General features: G+C 43.2%; 1 protein-coding gene across 2 annotated transcripts; it reads left to right on the forward strand.

The window, feature by feature from the left end:
- Positions 1-874: 874 nt before the first annotated feature.
- Positions 875-11,815, forward strand: LOC123021162 (acyl-coenzyme A amino acid N-acyltransferase 1-like). Of its 2 annotated transcripts, XR_006414267.1 has the most exons (5): positions 875-1,010; positions 4,759-5,243; positions 8,310-8,512; positions 9,065-10,362; positions 11,453-11,815. XR_006414267.1 is itself a non-coding variant. In XM_044425671.1 (4 exons), exons 2-4 carry the CDS (start codon positions 4,781-4,783, stop codon positions 9,650-9,652), a joined length of 1,254 nt encoding a protein of 417 aa, XP_044281606.1. In that variant the 5' UTR covers positions 875-1,010; positions 4,759-4,780; the 3' UTR covers positions 9,653-11,815. The 2 variants fall into 2 exon arrangements, 1 of the variants encoding a protein (XP_044281606.1); XM_044425671.1 differs by having other exon boundaries at positions 9,065-11,815.
- Positions 11,816-19,760: the final 7,945 nt, after the last annotated feature.

A 19,760-nucleotide genomic window follows, 5' to 3' on the forward strand; every position in this document is an offset into this window, starting at 1 on the left:
CTATTGACAACAGTCTGTTTCTCAGACTTCCCCCACAATGCTTGTCAGACTTACCAAACCGCCAGGTCTCCAGAAAACAGATCTGAGAGCCCTTGGAATCAGCTGATCAATTAAACTGTAAATAGGGGCAGATTTCTCATGGAAAGTTAAGTAAGAAAACTGAACTGATTTTCTCTTGGCTGAGGAGGATAATGGAGTATAGCTGTATATGACAAAACTTTTCCAAGAATCCAGCAATTCTTCTCTGGTTCCGTTCCAGGAGCAGAGGGATATAACATTAGATTTAAAAATCAGCAATAGTTTGTTTGCTTCATCAAGCAGCTGAAGCAAAACCCTGCAAAGCTAGTCTGGTTCCTCCCGACGCCATCTTCCATCAGCTCCTTCTCCACCCACGTATCTGGACAAGGGGAGAACCGGTTGGGGCCGGTTAGCTACATGTGACATGGATTTTCTGCGTTTAGGATCCCAGATATTTTATACGGGGGCGGGCAACGGGTGGCTCTCCATATGCTGTTGGATTGCAATGCACATTACCCCCCAGGCAACATAGCCAAAGGTGAGGAAGTTGGCGGCAGCAGTTCAACAAGTGCACGATCGCAAATTGTCCTCATCACGGTGGGAGAAGCCACAACTCTTTTCACACCTTCAATCATTGCTCCTTGAGAATTATGAGATGGAGATGTCCTTTCATCAGTCCCGAGTCTGTGCCAGGCCCCACTTCGCTGCTGCTCTGGAGCTCCGGAGCGCGCTGACCGGAAAGCGAAACTTTGCAGAAAAGCCTGCAAAGAGCGCTGATTCAATCATGCAATGCGGCCGCAGCGACTCCTCCTCCTCGCATTTGAGCTGATCCTGGAGGCATTCCCAGGCTGAGGAAGACATTAAGGAAGTCCGTCTGCAGCAAGTGTGCTGCCCTGGTTGGGACTGCCGGCCGATCAGCCCTTCTCCCCAAGAAGCCACAAGTCGAGAAAGCATCGCACTGCCTGCGAGTTGGGAACCGCCGCAGAAAGCAGGTAAGCAGGAGGCTGCCACGACAAGTCCCCTTCACGGGGAGGGCCGGCGGGATCCCAGCAGCCCGTTGTTCGGACGACAAGGAGGATCGGTACACTTTGGGAAGGACGCCGCTGCCGCAGCCCAGCCACGTTTGGAGAGAGGCATTCTTGCAAGGTGCTTTAAAAGCCAGTGTGGAGAGGTGCCAAACTTTTACGAAGTGCTTCAGCGCAGGGAAATGTGGTAGCAGTGCTTGGGCCAGCCTAAAATCCTAAGATACTAGAACAGTAGAGTTGGAAGGGGTCAGAAGGCCATCGGGGCCAACCCCCTGCTGTTTCAGGACACCATTTTATATCATCCCATTCAGATAACTGTCGCTTTTCGAATGTCTCCAGCGAGGGAGAGCCCACAACTTCCCCAGGTAATAGGCTCCATTGTATTGCTGTCAGTGAGGACATTCTTCCTGGTATCTAGTCTAAATCTGGTTTCTTGCAACAAAAGTCCTTATTCACTGCATTCTTCAATGGGTGAGATCTTGTGTACTTGAGGAAGAGTGAAGCCACTCACACGCGGACGTGCATGCAAAGAGAGGGGACTAGAAGCTGATAAAGCCACCTTGGCACCCAGAGCACAACATCCCAGAAATGTCCTAACAATACAATGCACAGTATGTAAATAATTAACATTTTTCTAGGCACTACAGATCACCAAGAAATTGGCACCGCTGTGCTTGTGCACAGGAAAATAGCAGAGCTCTGCAGAAGAAAGCAGAGCAGCCTTCCTCAACCCCCCCCCCCCCCCCCGGATGTTTTGTAAAAACAGAGTGAGTCAGAAGGGACCTCCTGGGCCATCTATTCTGATCCCTGGCTCCAGCCAGTTCTGCTCATGGCATGCCTACCATTTCATACTACAATCCTGAGAATCCTTGGCTGTCAGCACTGCGGGAACTCCCTGCAAGGAAACACCTACAGCAGGGGCCTCCAACCCGCGGCCTGGAGGCCACATGTGGCCCAGAAGGGCTATGAATGTGGCCCAACACAAAATTGTAAACTTACTCAAAACATTATGAGATTTTTTTGGTATTTTTTTTATAACGCGATCATGCAGTTCTCCAGTGTGTACTTTGTAGACGACAATGTCGTGTTGCAGTGTCATGTAAAATAAATGTACCTATGCTCTCACATTTGTACACATGTGTGGCTTCAGTTTTATGGCAGTCTGTGGCTTCCAGTGTGTTATCTTCCAAGCACTGACAATAAAATTGACACCATCAGATGTCACATGTGCTTATGGTGACTTGGAGAGTGAAACACAGCTGTTATCCATAATCTTTCAGCCTACCGTTGCAAACAATTTTATACATTTTGACATGTTGACAAAACACAGTCCGGCAGACAGCAAAAATAATGCAGCCTGGCTTTTCAATTTGATGCAAGAATTTGAAAACAGATTTCTGGGAAAATAAACACTATTTTGGTATATTTGTGACTCCATTTTCAGTCAACATAAATATGTTAGCCACGAATTTTCAAAAGAAATGTATAGAGCTGCATTCTGACATTCCACTTAAAGAAAAAATTGATCATGGACTTTCATAGGTCTTATTGTCCCAGAGACAAATATCCCTTGCTTCACAATCATGCCTTATTCATGTCTTCACTTTTTGGAAGCACCTACATCTGTGAGCAACTATTTTCAAGAATGAAGCACACTAAGAGTAAAATCAGAATCAGAATATCTGATGAGCACCTTGAGAACTCACTGAGAATTTCAACTACTTCCATCGAACCAAAAATTGATCCATTAGTTTCTCAAATACAATGTCAAATATCCCACTAGTTTTATGTTGCCCTCTTTTCTTTTACTTTTATAATAAAAATCAAAAAAATCAATGAAGTTTTATTACTTAGATATGTTCATTTTCTATTAGTGATCACAAACGTTAGACTTGCTCGACAATTTTAAAAGACTCTCTGAACAGGGCATCACATAATTAGGATTATGTGAACACTTTTTTGCTTATCTGTGGTGGCAGGTATCATGAAATTATGCACTTTTTTTTGCTTATCAGCTCTTGTTAGTGTTTGTGTAATTTAATGTGCAGCCCAAGACAATTTTTTTTCTTCCCATGCGGCCCAGAGAAGCCAAAAGGTTGGACCCCCCTGACCTACAGGATGGTCTCAGGGGACCATTATTCATCCTGAGGCAGGCACTCTGTCAAGTAGTTTGCTGCAAGTCATGTAAGAGAGTGAAGCAGGGTGGTGCAGTGCTTGGGTCTGGGACTCGGCCAGTCTGGGTTCTATTCCCTGCTCAGCTGGGCGCTCACTGGGTGACTCTGGGCCAATCACAGGCTCTCAGCCCAACCTACCTCACAGGGTTGCTGCTGCTGTGAGGACAAGATGGAGAGCTGGAGGAGGAGAATGATGCAATCCACTTTGAATTCCTTGCAAGGAATAAGACGGGATATGTATCTAAATAAATAAATGCAAGGCTTTATAGGACAAAAGCAGCCTGCTGAACTAGGTTTGGACATTTTACAAGCAGCCAGTGCCAGTGAAGCAGAAATGGTGTTCCATGTTCAGACTTTCTAATCCATACTTTATAGCAGTAGTTTTCAACTGCTGGTCCGCGGACCGGCACCGGTCCGCTGGCATTTTCTGGCGATCCATGAAAGAGTGGCATCTCGCTCACTAGGACCAGTGCCAGGCTCAAAGCGCTCTCGCTACAGATTCCTCCCCGGGGAGGGGAGAGGCAGCCCCATGGGAGCCAGCCGACAGCTGCGCCACACCAGCAACCGAAACCAGGCCTTGTCCTTTCTCTCCTGTGTTTTCTGCTGGGAAGGGAAACACTGACCTAAGAGTGTTTTCTCAGCCAGTCTGTACTGGTATGTATGGGGGTTTGAGTGGGAGACAGATCATTGTATTTCAGTATTTTACATTATGAATATTATGTATTAAGTAACTTTGATTCTGTATTGCTCTGCTACTGTATATTGTATTTGAATTCGTATTTGCTTTAAGTATAGTATTGCATTTATATTGATTTTGTATTTTGCTATTGTAAATTTTTGATCAAGTATTCTTGAAAAGAAGGAACAGCAGATTTTGCAGTAGCCTTATTTGAATTACATATTGTTCTCTAAAAATTTCAATTGTATTCGATTACATTTAATTTTCTATTTTTTATTCTTTTACTAGCATTTTTTACAGCTCACTTTCTGGTTATTTTAGAGAATTTTCTTTCCTTTTCATTTCTTTTCTTTTTGGTACTATATTTAAATACTAATACACAGATTACTATATTATATATATAATGCTTTTTTATTTCTGCCTCAGTGGTGCCCAAAGTACTTCCTATTTTTGCAGGTCCCCAATGGTAAAAAGTTGAAAATCACTGCTTTATACAACCTGCATCTTCCAACTATCTTCAAGCGCAGGCCCACTTAGAGTACATTGCCAAGATCTGATTCTTTAGTTCATTATATTAGTACAATTTCAGTAATATTTAACATCACATCAGCTACTCTGTCATAGGAAGACACTCAGTGTGCATTGTGTGTGTCTGTGTGTTCCTTGTCGCTGTCATTCCATATCAGCACTGGACCTCCCTGATGGTTCCACAGCTCTTTCTTGTTCACTGAGTGAGGGCTGGCAAGGACACTTGAGTCCCAGATGCAGGGACCGGAGTGGCTGTGCCCCAGCCCGGCTAGCTCTCATGAACTCCAAAGAGGTTTCTCTGATAAACAACACGCACTGTATTGTCTTTCCCCAGGTCTACCCAAGTGTTGGCTGCCATGGCTCAGCTCACTGCCACGCCGAGAAGTGCACTAGCCGACACACCTGTGTCGATTTCCGCCTCGGGCCTGGCCCCCTCCCAGCCTGTCACCCTGAAGGCATTGCTGACTGATGAAAGTGGGGTGAAGTTTGAGGCAGTCGCCTTCTACCGGGCAAACGAGGCCGGGGTCGTGGATCTGGAGCAGGCATCTGCCCTGGGAGGCAGCTACACAGGAGTGTGGCCCATGGGCCTCTTCTGCACCCTGAAGCCAGAGAAGATGTTCCACAGGCTGCTGAAACGCGACGTGATGAACAGCCCCTTCCGTGTCCAGATCAACCTGTTCAGCTCCTTTGAGTTGAACCCACCACCTGCAATGGCACCAGTGGCCTCTTGTACTGTGGAGAGGTGGTACACAACCCCTGGAATGCAACGTTTCCCCATCAAGACGGGGCGTGTCCGGGGGACCCTTTTCTTGCCTGCAGGTATGAAAATTGAATGCCTGTTTTCTTGCCCCTGCCCCTCAAGGGATCACATTTGTTCTTGCTGGATCCCTTCTTTACAAGGGACCTTTTTCGAGGAAAGAGCTACTGATAGGCTTCTAACTACCTTAGTCAGTTCAGCTGCCTGGGGAGTTTCTGGGCCCTATAACCCAGCCCTATGCCCCTTCATCCTAACACTTAGAAAAACAAATAGTGCTTTGGATTGTTCAAAGGTCAGAACTTGATTTGACCTGTGAAAGTCCACAAAATGCAGATAGCACCATCAGAAAAATACTATCACATGAGGAAGAATTTTTTTAAGTGCAGCCAGGGATCCAAATAAAGAGATGTGAAGAGGGGGAAGCCAAGTATGGCAACATCAAATGCACACACACAATTCTAAATAGAATCAAAATGACAGCTGAACTTGGCTAGTTATGTTACCTTCTTGAGCAAAATCTTGGGTTCCATAGTATATGTTTAGTTCTTTGTGGAGTGGATAATTTGAGAGAAGGCATCTTGGAATCTCATTAAACAGTATATACAAAATTATACACTATTGTTTGCCCAACAGATGGCCGTCAGGCCAAAATCCATGGGAGAATTAAAAAAGAAAACGATGGGCAAATCTGCCAATATGAAATGCTAAAAAGGAATAATTTAGCTTCTTTGCAAATTAAAAGTAAAACTAACTTGTAAATGAGGTGAGTTTGCCTCTGAATGTTGGCAGCAAAGCATCACTTGTTTTTCAAGTTTGCAGAATGTGCCAGGGAGGGACAGTTCAGGAGTGAATATGGCTCATGGATCAACTTCAGTTGCCCAGTCCTGCTCTAGAAGGCATGAGGGAACTCCCACTGTGATGGAAATCTGAGTCCAGGAAAAGCCAGCCCTTTAGGCCAGACTGTTTGCTACTTTGTGCAGTAGTACCGTAGCCTCCATGTCTGGCATCAGCACTCTGGCTGGTAGAAAATTATTTAGTGGCAGGACCAACTTTGCTACTTGTCTGAAACAAACATCTCAAAAGACCCAGCTGGATGAAACCAGTTGGCCCATCCTTGCAAAGGGCCTAAGTTTGTGGATAGATCTTGGGAAAAGAAGAGAAGCAGTAACCCTATTCAGGTGCCCACCCTAGTGCCAGATTAGCAGATGCCCCAGGGAAGCACTGCTGAGCTGTACCAGACTATAGCAGTTTGTCATTTGTCTACAGTGCTGAAGCTCCCAGTGTCTGCGTGGGGGCCTCTCATGAGATCTTGGCACACGGCTGTCCCCTGGTGATAGCTCGGTCGTGTGCTGAGCTCTTGTGAGTGCCCAGAAACACGCAGGTCTCAACCTTCCCCTGCTGCTGGCAGTGCAGCACAAGCCACCCTCCCTGCCAGCACTAGCCCAGGGACCCCATCAGCTTAGCTTTGCTGCCGTGTGCGGTGCTCTGGACTGGGCCTGGCAGCAAGGAGAATTATGCAGTAGGGAGGGCCGCAGCACTGAGGCACAAGTGCTTTCACTTCGGGTGGCAAGAATCCATCTTGCTCTCACCAGGATAAAACCAAGCCTGCCTCTCACCTCAGCCTTCCCTTGTGGTCTTTACTGCACCTGTCTTCTCTATTGAAGAGATCCCATTGATCCTATTGAATCCATCACATACCCAGATGCCACAAGAAATCCTATTGAAGAGATCCTATTGAATCCGTCACATGCCCAGATGCCACAATCGCAGCAGGGTTGTTTCGAAATTGTGAGTGCTTTAAAGCACCCACCGGACCCAGCATTCCTCAGCCTGGGGCCCTGCAGCTACTTGGTGCTGTCAGCTCCCAGCATTCATGACCATGTACTGTGCTGACCAGACAGGCAGACAAAACCCAATCAGGTGTGACTTCATCCACATGGAATCACATTCCATTCTATTTTGGCTTTGGTTTGGCTTTGGTTTTTGTGCACAGGACAAATACAAAACCTTAGACCAGCCTCCTCCAACCTGGGATCTTCCAGTGTTTGGGAGTATAATTCCCATCAGTCCAAGCCAGCATGGCCAATAGGCAGGGATGATGGATGTTGTAATCTAAACCATCTATCAAGTACCAGGGTGAAGAAGATTACCTTTTACCTCTAGGTACATATAGGTCTGGTTAGAATTTGTAAAGGTCAAGATCATCTTTTTGGCAAGATTTTTGGCAAGATTTAGAAGCCCAATTCAGAAAACTCTGTAAGATGAGCTGAGCTGAGAGTCTGACTGGCCCAAAGTCACCCTGTGAGCTTCAGGGTCAAGTGAGGAAATATTTATTTATTCAAGTTTTATTCTGCAGTTAAATTAGTTCCAAGGACTTTCTAGGCAGATTACAAAAATCTCCCGTGTCCCTAATCCAGCAATCTAACTACCACACCACACTGACTCTTGAAGAAGAAAGGAGACTGTAGAAGGATAAAGCAACATGAGTATTATTCTTGAGAGCAGGGTTCCTGTATCAGGTGGACAGCACAATTTGCCCTTTTCCAGCTCTACCACCTCAAGTAAGCACTTCAGCCTGCTTCTTTGGTTGGCCAGCTCTGGAGGCCAGGAAGGTTCAGAAACAGCCACTCAGTGGGATAGTGGGGAAGGAAAAGGTAAGTCTAGAATGCTGCTTTTGAATGCCAGGTCAGTCCAAAATAAGATCTTGCTGGAGAGGGAGACCTAGCTTGCATCACAGAAACCTGGGTTGGGGAAGAGGGAGGAGCAGCTCTCTCTCAACTGTGCCTCCCTGAATATTCTGTCCAGCACCAACTTTGCCTGGAGGTCCAGGGGAGCAAGTGGTTGAGGAGAATTTGCTTCTCCTCTCAAGGCTTCCTGTTCACTGGAGAGTGGGTCCTGAGTGTTTATACCTTCCCTTAGGGTCATGAGACAGCCTAGGGATTTTGCTGTTTTACCACCCACCCAGCTGCCCAGCAAGCTCCTTGCCTGAGCTGTTGGAAGTGATCTTGGGCCTGGTGTTGAGGGCCCCCAGGATGTTACCCTGACTTTCATGTTTTTTCTGTTTTTCTTTTGGCCGGGGGTGAGGATTATTTCTCTTGCTCCCTTAATTTTTCCGATTTTCCCTGCAGGGCCTGGGCCATTTCCAGGAGTGATTGACATGTTTGGTGGGGCTGGAGGCCTCTTTGAGTTCCGAGCAAGCCTACTTGCTAGCAGGGGCTTTGCTGTTCTGGCGCTGGCTCTCTTTGCATATGAGGACCTGCCTAAGAACCTGACAGAAGTGGACCTGGAATATTATGAGGAGGCGTGCAAACTGCTCTTACAACACCCTAAGGTATGGCTGGGAGGGGGTGCTTCTTCTGTATCATTACAAGATCCAGCAAGGTAATAAAGCTGATATGCTATCCAAGTGGTTACATTGAAAATTCCATCCTTTTAATCTACCAACTCATTCTGTGCTCTAAGTGAAATTTTGTATTTCAAAAAACAGAACTTTTTTGAAAATGCTAATAAACCAGGGAGATGGTTAGCTTACTAACTAAAGAAGGAAAGAGAAAAGAGACTAATATATAAATTGAAGGATGGAGAAGGACAACTGCAGGTACAAAGTATGTCAATCAAGAAAATAGTGGAAGACTTTTTTGTAAAGCTGTACCAAAATAAAGAAATCCCAATTGAGAAAGTTAATGAGCATATTCAAAAAGGAAATCTACCAAAGCTGTCGGAGAAATACCGAAATTTCAGAAGCTCCTGTTTTTTGAATGATTAAAAAAAGGAATTGCACACATTAAGACTCTTCCATACTAAACTGCATTTGCATTATAGTCTCTCAAGCCTTTGATTATGGAACTATTTTAACCTTTGTGTGTGTGTGTATTTTCTCCAGGTAAGAGGACCAGGACTTGGAGTCATCGGGTTATCCAAAGGGTCAGAAATTGCATTGGCCATGTATACCTTCTTAGAGCAAATTGTGGCTGCTGTGTGCATCAACGGTGCCACAGCAGTGATAGGTGCACCAGTCCGCTTTCGTGACGTCCACATCCCTGCTGTTCCCTACGCAGTGGAGAAATTTTGCATCAGTGACACAGGTGCGATGTCTACTCTCCTTCTCTTTCAAGAACTTGAGGATAAATACCAAACCCATGCCATCCCTCTGGAGAAGGCCCAGGGTCACGTGCTCTTTGTGGTGGGAGAAGATGACCACAGCGTAAACAGCAAGTCGCTTGCCGAGAGAGCCATAGCCAGAGCAAAGCAGCATGGGAAAAATAACTGTGCCTTGCTCTCGTACCCAGGGGCTGGTCACCTAATACAACCCCCGGGAACCCCACTTTGTTGCGTCTCGATAATCAGGGGCCAAAATCTAGCATGGGGAGGTGAAGCAAAGGCCCATGCCAAAGCCCAGGAGCACTCCTGGACCGAGATTCAGAAATTCTTTAAGCTTCATCTTGGTGCAACTGGAAGAAGCAAATTGTGACATCAGAAGGAAAATAGGTTGTATGGCTTCTATTAACCCTTGAACATCACAAGACGTGCAGATTTTCTTTTATGGAAAAAAGTATCAACATACAACTTTTTTGTCTCAGATCAACAAGGACTTTTGATCATGATTCTCTGCTCTTGGAAGTTTACACTGTCCCTTTTCTGTCATCTTGGCTTTCTTAGAACAAGTCTAAGACCATACTCTCCTGAAAAATTCTGTTATTCACTACAGGAGCCTTATCCTGATCTCTTTAATGGGAAATCTCTCCAGGTAATGCCCAACCTTTTCTCTGCAAGAATTCCATCTTCAGCTTCATTCTTATCCCATTCACACTGGCTAGCCCAGGTTACTAGGTCACGCCTCCTGACTTCCAGATTACTCAACAGATCCCATGGCCTGGGAGCCTGTTCTTGTGGCAGTTGGCACTTCAGCAATATTGATATTAATTATAAACATGCACAGGGTTGAAGGAAACTTTCAGTTTTGCTTTCTCCCACTTCCATGGTTTTAGGTTCCCGGGGTTTCTGCCCTGTTTATGAAGAAATTTAAACAAAAGCAAGAAACAGCTTCAAGAGCCTAGACAGAGAGTGTGCAGGGACATCACCCAAGCATGCTGGGCCTCTGTAGTTCTTCCAAAGCTGTTGCAGACATTACTCTTCCACCCCAAGGCTGAGGTTCATGACATCTTCCAGTCAAAACTAAAGGTAAACTGGTGCCATCCCAGCAATTTTAAGTAATCTGGAGAAAAAATATGAACAATTTGATTTCAAGCCATGGTCCATGAAAAAGGGGAAAACATTTCAATTGCAGGTTAACCATGTCTGTTAGATAATAGATAATCCTGTCTATCACTGCTGATACCAAGTCAGGCAATAGGGGTGTGTGCCTGGAATTATCCCCCCCCCCAAAAAAAACAACCCTAAGAGGTGGATTATGCCAAGCAATGGTGATGTGGACTGGAGGGAAAGAAAAAGCGCCATTCATTCAAACTCGGGCTGGTCAGCATCCCATGCTCATACTGATAATGCTTTGGCTTCGAAAAGTGGCTTTCCTAGTATTAACGAATTGCTGATAATGATAAAGCTGCCATAGCTTTGCTCTTACCATCCAGAGCAGTTGGGGCAAGCAAGCAGTCAGTCTGCCCAGGATATTTGCTGCAGCCCCGCTTACCTGCACCCCACTTGGGCTCATGAAGGGGCTGCCACTGTTTTGCCAAAGGCGAGGGTTCTTTTTGGATCCAGAAGCAATAAGCACACCAGTGGGTTGCAGTCTAAATTAGGTTTTACTCTAAAGCAGGCACAATGATATGAAAAATACACAATACCAAGCAAGCTGACTTTCCTCAATCAGTTGCTGGGACCCCCGCCCCCCGGACGGCAATGAGGACTACTCCAATTCGGCCAGCATGCAGCACCTTTCCCCGGGTCAGGCCTGCATCAAAGCTCACCTTGGGCGAAGCCGCGAGGCTTTTTAACCTAAATTTTAGAGTGCTATGTGCTACAGAATACTACCTGCTATTCAAAACAGTTAATTGGTCACACCTGCTGTTTGCAAGTCTCATGATGATAAGTTCCATTTTTTATGGCATTCCTCTGCATTCCAAGTGAGTACCATCCTAATCAGCAAACAGTTTAGAATAACACATTTTTCATGCTGGAGAGCCTCAGCTGGGTTTTAAGGAGGCCCTGTTGTTAAGGTCTTCCCAGGAGAGAGATAGGAATAGAATGAGCAATTGTGTTATACCACCCTATCTCCATGATATACAATAGTCTTTCTGGTGGTTTTTCTCTACAGCCACCCACTCTCTCCTGCTTGTCCCTGACAGCCCATGGGTTGTTTAATGGGTTTTTACCTGGGAACCAGGTCACACATTCCAAAAAGGACACCGGTCATCAAACTACCACATTCAGACGCAACAGCCAGACAGAACAGATGGATGCAAACACCTCCACCCACAGCTACCATTTTGCTACCTGAAGAGGACCAGAAGATGCCTGCCATTTTACACTGGATAACTTTAGGCTATTCATTTCCTTACAGCCAAACCTCCCTCACAGGATTGTGGGAATACAGCTTGGAAACTTCTGGTGAATGTAAATGTACCAGAAGAGCAGAAATTGTCTTCTCCAATGTTTTTAATAAATCTCCTTAGCATGTTATTTGTGTATTCCCTTACTGTATGCATTCCTTCAGTATATATTGGAATCCAGTAACTCACCTGGACATTTCTCTTACACAGAACATGGGAAGAAAGCCTGAAGATTGAATTTAACATTTGTAAACATTGCTCCCAATATGACCCACCAAATATTACTATCTTTACATGAACTCAAAGAGACTATTCATAGCAAAACAAAGATTATTGAGGTACTTTAAGAACTAATACTGTTGTTCTGGCACAGATTTGGAGGGACTATAGTCTATATCATCAGACATATGGAATATTATGGGAAGTTTCAGGTTCGTGTATAGTATACACGGGAGAGTAGAACAGTGAGAAGGCCTGTGGCTATTGTTTTTGCTGCAATACACTAACACAGCCACCTCTGAGGTTTATTAACAGTGTGTTCAGTGAGGCTTAGACTCATGTATAGCATGGCAGTCTTACAGCCCAATCCTGTGCATTTCTAGTTGTATCCTCAGCAACAGCACTATTTGCACTTGTCCTTTGCTCTTCCCTAGTAGCTTGTTAAGAAACTTCCAACCTGGGGGAACTCATCTTCCAGCACTATCTCTTGTTTCATTCTGTATCATTCCATCATAGGGGTTTCAAGGTTGCTGGTATTGATTTTATTTCCATACCACCCAATAGCCAATTCATAAAATACAACGAAATGTATGCATTGACTCAGCCATGCAGCCAGCTGGATGACTTTGGGCCAGTCACAGACTCAATTTAACCTACCTCACAGGGTTGTTGTGTGGATAAAATTGAGAGCGGGAGGAGAATGATGTAAGCTGCCTTGAATTCTTGAAAAGGATGGGATATCAATCTAATAAATAAATACTAAATAAAATACAGGACAAAGTACAAATAACAATGTTAATATAATAAATGTTACTACATTACATTAAAAAACAAAATCAAGCAAGTTAAATAAGGCCACAATCCTAGGGCTCCCTGATATCTGAGGACCAAAGGATTATTTGGAGTCACAGTACCAAGCAGGGAGGATGAACTGAATTCAGGCTGGAAAATGGGAAACTGGCACAGACAGATTTGCTATTTTTCATGATGGACCAAAGAAGGACCATTCTGACTTGCAGCAGGCAACCAGGTATCCACAAGAAGGCCCCCAACAGGCCTTAACTGCAATAAGTATCCTACTGTCCATGTTCCCCAGTGGCAGGCATTGAAAGGTTAGAAGATTCAAAAGTAGTTTACTGTTCCCACCTTCTGCTCAGTACTAACCAGAGCTGCCCTCCTTGGAACCCTTTCTAGGGTTGGTGTTTTTTTTCTTTTGCCTCTTTCTTAAATCTTGGTGCCCAGAATTGGACACAGTATTCTAAATGAGGTCTGACTAGTGAAGAGTATAGGGGACCTATTACTTCCCATGATTTGGAAATAATACTTTATTAAGTATTCAATAAATAAAAAATTAATACATCACAAAATGGTATTTGCCCCTTTTCTGGCTGCATCGTATTAACCATTTTGGCTAGTGGAGTAAAATCCACAGGGACTCCTTTCCTTCCACAATAACTTCAAGGTCTCTTTCTTCTTCAGTTCTGTTGAGCCACATATTCCCCATCTTGTATCTATGCATTTGGCTTCTTTATATTAGGTGGAAGACTTGGCACTTGTCCTTACTGAATCTCATTCTGTTGCTTTCAGCCCAGTGTTCAAATTTATCAAGATCTCCCTGGATCTTCATTCTGCCTTCTAGTGTTTGCTATTCCACCCAGTTTTGTATCATCTGCAAAGCTGATGATCTTTCCTTGTACTTCCTCATCTAAATCATTAATACAGATGTTGAAGAGCACTGGGCCCAGAACTGAACCTTGTGGTACCCCACTAGCTACCTTCCTCCAGTTTGAGAAATTGCCATTGATGAGCACTCTTGGTGTGTGATTCAGCAGCCAATTTTGGATCTACCTAATAGTTTTTCCATCTAGTCCACTTTTTTGCTAATTTGCTTATCAGGATACCAAGGGGCACTATGTCAAAAGCTTTGTGCTAAATAAATTATGTTCACAGTGTTTCTGCTCTCCATTTGGGAGGTTATTGCGTATAAAAATGAGATTAAACTAGTCTATTCTTGATAAATTCAGGTTGGCTTTTATTAATCACTGCATTTTCTTTCATATGCTTGCAGAATGATTAATAATAATGATTTGCTCCAGAATTTTTCCAGGGATTCATGTCAGACTAACTGGCCTGTAGCTCCCAAGTTCATCTTTTTCCTTTTTTTTTTTTTGGAAGATGGGGAGAACTTTTACCCTTCTCCACTCATCCTGCACTCCTGTTTTCCATGATTTACTGAAGATAAGAGACAATGGTTCTGGGAGTTTCTCTGCTAACTCTTTTATGGCTCTGGGGTGTTCATCCAGGCCTAGAGATTTGAACATATTTATTCCATCTAGGGCAGGGGTCGGCAACCCGAGGCTCCAGAGCCGCACATGGCTCTTGAACCCCTCTGCTGCAGCTCCGTTGCTCAAAACACGCGCCAGCACAGCCGCTGATCTGCTCGAAGCTCCACTCAGGAACTCAGCGCTAGCTAGTTAAGTAAATCAGCTAGTTAAGTAAATCGTTTACATTCCTCTGCTATACAAGCTTCATCTGAATGTTAAAAGCTGTGCTTGGGACCTGTCACAATTCACATCACTTGACTGTTTATCTGCTAATCAGTCACTAAACACACCTCTATATCTGTGACCTGCCAGATTTACTGAGCTTTCCCACCCCCCTCCAACCATGGATAAACCCTAAATCCGAAGAAAAGTTTCTGAAGAAAACCAAATGTGTAATGGTACATGGGTAGATTCATTTGCTTTTACTGCTGACAAACTTATGGGGTTTGCTGTTTAATGCATACAGCCCTTTAGCACTGACTTTGACTCTGCAGGAAGCTGTTCTATTCAAAATATGTGAAAGGAATTCTACTAGTTTATAATGTAAGATTAAAAATAACAGTTTTTAGTGACTGAACAAGAGCTGCAGCTAAATCATAATAAAGATATAGATCTACTTCTTTGTTTTAAGAAGATTCTTATAAAAATTCCAGCAACATTATTACATTGGGAGAGGGATGTTTGTTCAATATTTCACCACGTGATAAAAGGATGAGGGCACACAGAAGCAGATGGCATTTTTGGTTTGCTGCAGGTGGATAATATAAGTTCGGCTTTTTATTTCATAAATACGAGGAGGACTCAGACATTGAGTATTTTATTTGAAAGTAACTTTCAACCCAGCGTCTTTTTTTTTGGAGTTCAAAATGTTTTTGTTGCATGCAGAAATAAAAAATTGTTTTTTCTGTAGCAGTTCATTAATTTCATAAATGCAACACACTATAGTTTTTTTATACATAGCATAAAGGTAAAAGACTATATATGCAGTGTTAGCTTCATTTTAGATATCAAAAGGGTTTTCTTTTCTGTGGGAAATGAGTCCAAATGGCTCTTTGAGTGTTAAAGGTTGCCGACCCTGATCTAGGTATTTCTTGACCATTTGTTTGTCAATCTAAGGCTGCTATCCTTCACTTTCATTTTGTACTTCCTTTTCTTTCTAGATCTAATGGGGGAAACACTGAGGCAATGTAGGAATTGAGCATCTCTGCCTTTTCCTTGCTGTCTGTTATTACTTTGCTATCCACTTTAAATATACTGACACCTTTCTCTTTCATATGTCTTTTGTTTTGGGCATATCTAAAGAAGGCTTTCTTATTGTTTTCAGCATCCTTCACTTATCTCAGTTTAGCCTCTCTGATGCCATCACTGTAATCCTTTGCTATCCTCCTTCATGCCCAGCTTCCACCCCTTGTACATATTCTTTTTTTTTTTACTTTTCATGAAGCCACATGGGCTTCCTCTATTGTCTTCTACACATTTTTCTTGTTGGAATTGTTCATAATTGTGCTTGGAGAATCTCTTTTTTTCAAGATTTCTCACTGCTCCTGGACTCCTTTTCCCATAAGAGTGAGTTGTCATGGCACCTCATTTATCCTTGTTCTGAGTTTGTTACAGTTGGCTTTCTTGTAGTCTAAAGTACATATTTGGCTACAGCTAAAGTATGTATCCTTTATAACTGAGAATTCAAGTCTTGCATGGTCATTTTCCCCCAGGGGCCCCCTTAGTCACTATTTTGTCAACTAGGTCATCCCTGATCATTAGTATTAAATCAAGAATAGCCATTCCTCTTTCTTTCCTCCACCTTCTGCTGCAGGAAGTTGTCAGCAATACCTGACAGGAATCTCTTGTAGGGGCCATGCTTGGCACAAATTGTCTCCAATTTCCCTGATAGGTACTGGAAGTCCCCCATAATGACTACATCATTCTTCTTGCAAACTCTGGCAAGTTGCTTTTTGAAGGTTGCATCATTGTCCTCTTTTTGACTGGGTGATCAGTAATAGATGCCAATAACTATGGGGTTTTCATTCTGTGCTCCTTTTAAATTAAGCCAGAAGCTTTCAGTGGACTACTAAATTCCTCTTGTATTTTAGTGCAGATATGTCTGAGTAGGGATCTGTGTGCAATCTGTTAGGGGTAGGAATCTGTCAGATTTCCTAAGCTTGGCTCCCTGGGTCTCCTTTGTAGTGGCCCTGAGTCAGAGTTATGGATGACCCTGCTCAGCATTCCTGGGAGGCTTGCCAGGAATAAAACCCCACATGCTGTGCAAGCAGCACCCCTCTCCTGCCTCAAGTGCAGCCACCGTTAGTCTTCATTGGACAGTGAAGAAGGCTGTTCCCAAGGGCCTTACTGGGAAAGGAGCCCCTCACAACCGCTGCGCAGTGTCCCTCTTCCTTTTTTTAAATAAATTTTATTATTTTTCTAGAAAAACAAAAACTACCAACAGAACATTTGAACAAGCATAGGACTTATCCCAAGGGAGTTCTTTACTCTTGCCATAGCCCAAGGCCAAACAGAATGCAAGTCAGTTTAACTTATCTCTGCCACTGTCACTACTCCCTTGCAGATCCACATTCATAAAGAAACTGTCATGTGCTACTGGAAGCAGATGTTTCTTACAGAAGCGTGCATAATCAAAATTCTCATTAAGACCATAAGGAACTGCAGTTTGCAAAGTAAAAATACAAAATGTCTCTGACAAAATATAAAATAAAATATATGGTTCCTGTCCCCTATAAATGGAAGCATGCCCCTCTCAAAAGACCTCAGATCCTTAGGTCAATTATTGTATTCTGAAAAATGCAATCTTAATAGAGCATTAAAAGCCCTCATCCTAATTGTTTTGCTCTGTGTTTTTTGTTGTTGTTCACTGATACCTCATTTCAAGGCCAATATACTAAGGAGCATGGGCTTGATATAATGTAAACCACAGGTGGTAAAGTTTCCCAATCCAAAAACATTTCCATGTTCGGGATTAGCAAATTTTTTCACCTGCAAGACCATACAAGAAAAACAGAGCTCCTACATTTAAAGGGTCTAAATTTACAGCTTTTTTTTAAACCACAGGACCTACAATTCCACATAGCTGGTAAATCTTGACCAGCTGGGATATCTTTAATCAAATGTTTGTTTCTGAACAATCCATTTACTGTATAGCAAAAGACATGGCATATTGGAGTGAACAGAACAATGTATATTTATGAATCCACTTAACAGAAGATCATTCCTATCTCTCAGCTCTTTTGTGTTATTCTCCTAATAGTTCTTTGTGGGAATCTTGCAGACTCAGCTGTGGAGAAATCACATTCTTCTCTGCATTGTGATATGCTTGTATGTTAGTGTGATTAAATTTGAATCTTAAATACTAAGCAATTAGTTGTCTCTTAGATGAACTGAGTGATAGCTTGTATAAACAAGGAGCCCCAGTATTGTCACTCAGTATATTGGAAAGAAAGTTTGGCAGATAAACAAAAACAAGCACGAACACAAAAACAAGAATAGACATAGAAATTTAAATAGAGAGTTGAAATAAAATTCCCTCTCTTGGAAGAAAATGATTTAGGGCTAATCTATATGTTCTATTAAATTTCTAGCGTGTAGATGATCCACACTTTTTTTACCTTCAATTAAATTAAGATCAGATACAGCAGAGGCAGGTAAAGAAAATATAACTCTTTACCACCCAGCTGCTTCCTTGGATGGTAAAAATGGGGGGGGGGGCCTCTACTGCATATATTAAAAGTAGCATGTTATTTAGCCCTAAAAAGGAACTAATAACTCATGGTATAACCACAGTGTTATTACCAAGCTATAACACTTGTGGTTATAGCTTGGTAATCCTATTACCAGGACATAACCACAGTGATTGTAGTCAGACTTACTTATAAGTAAACTTCTATGTGATTGCACTGTTAATAACTGATGCCTAGCAATTGCTTTAATTTGAATCACTGGAAACATTTTCTTCAGTTATATTTGCATTATCAGGCATTTCCCTTTTTGTCCTTCAGAAACTGCAAAAACAGCCTTTCCCCACCAGATTAGCCCTGCAAGCTTCCCTCAATGAGCTCCCTACATGCCAGAATCGGGGTCTGGTGTGCAGTGTCCCGCATTGCCACCCCACTCCCAGTGCCTCCACTGCTTCCACTGGTGTTTCATGAATCAACCCCAGAAAAGGGCAGAAGTGGCTGTCTCTGGAAAAGGGGGAAGCACCCCACTGACCGGCCCCATTCTGGAAGGAAGCCTTCAAACTTCGTTCCATGTTTCTTAGCCTCAGATTCCTGTTGCACTAGCTGTGGATGCTGCCCATTTTCTGTGCCTGCAGTACTGATGTTCTTGATTTCCTCAAAGTCCTAAAAAATAGCACAGATAGCCATGCACCATTTAAGCATGGTTATTAATTTAATTTGAGTTTGAGAGTAAGCACTTGATTCCACCAAATTACACACTTAAAATAGCAATTCCAGTTGAATTCTGTGATGCATGCAGAATATGGCTGCTGTTGGGGGTGGCATCCTCTGCTGGCCCAGCTCATGTTCTGCAAGTCATTTTATAATGAAAGACTTGAGACTCAGGCACAGGGGGACTATTAAAGAGCATCCGGGGTGATTATGATGCGTAACCTGGGACCAGGGCAACTCTTTTTTTAAACGTTTTTTAATTGTTATATTATTATTATTTATGTATGTTTTTATGTATTCTTTGTGAGCCACCCTGAGGCTTTGTTGCGATGGGGGTGGCATAGAAATGTTATAAATAGATAGATAGATAGATAGATAGATAGATAGATAGATAGATAGATCAGAGAGACACTGGGCTGGGTGTTTCATTGGTGTTTCACAGTTGATGAAATACAAAGCACCCATTATGCATTGGGAAACTGTGATGAAGAAAGAAAGAATCCCTAAAATAAGAAAACCAGCCAACTTTAGTGGCTTCACTTCTTAAAATCAAGTGCAGATCTTCAGCTGAATTGGTGTAGAAAGTTACAGCCAAATCTATTTGCAGACCTCAGCCTTCCTCACCTCTCCAGCTCCGGTGTATGTACACCATTGCTTTTCCCTTACCCAGTTTCCCCTTACACACTCTTCTCATTCATCTTGTCCAACTCTCCTGTTCTAGACACCAAAGTTACTCTTAGCTGCCCTCTCCAGGGGCTCCTTCTTTCCCTTGGTCCTTCTGCCCACCCTACTTTTCTCTAAAAATCTGAAGACCTCACTTAGCAGCAAGCAGAGGTTCATTCACCTGTTACAAAAGCTCAGCCAGTCTCTCCCAGAGACTTCATCTGCTTCATAAATCACCATCACCTCCAGAAAAACCCCTTAAAGTGCAGTCCCACACATGTTTAGATAGAAAACGCTGGCTGAGGAATGTTGGGAATTCTAGGGCTTTTTTCTGTCTAAACATGCATAGGATCACACCTTTACTTCATTAACAGACTGGATATTTAAAGCTGTCCTCATCTGTCTGTCAAATCTGTGTCTTTCAGTGAATTACATAAAGGTTAATTGTGGCAATTTATCTCCTAGTCTGC

Source organism: Varanus komodoensis, unplaced genomic scaffold (assembly GCF_004798865.1).
Source record: "Varanus komodoensis strain SLA01 unplaced genomic scaffold, ASM479886v1 scaffold16, whole genome shotgun sequence".
Taxonomy (NCBI): Eukaryota; Metazoa; Chordata; class Lepidosauria; order Squamata; family Varanidae; genus Varanus; species Varanus komodoensis.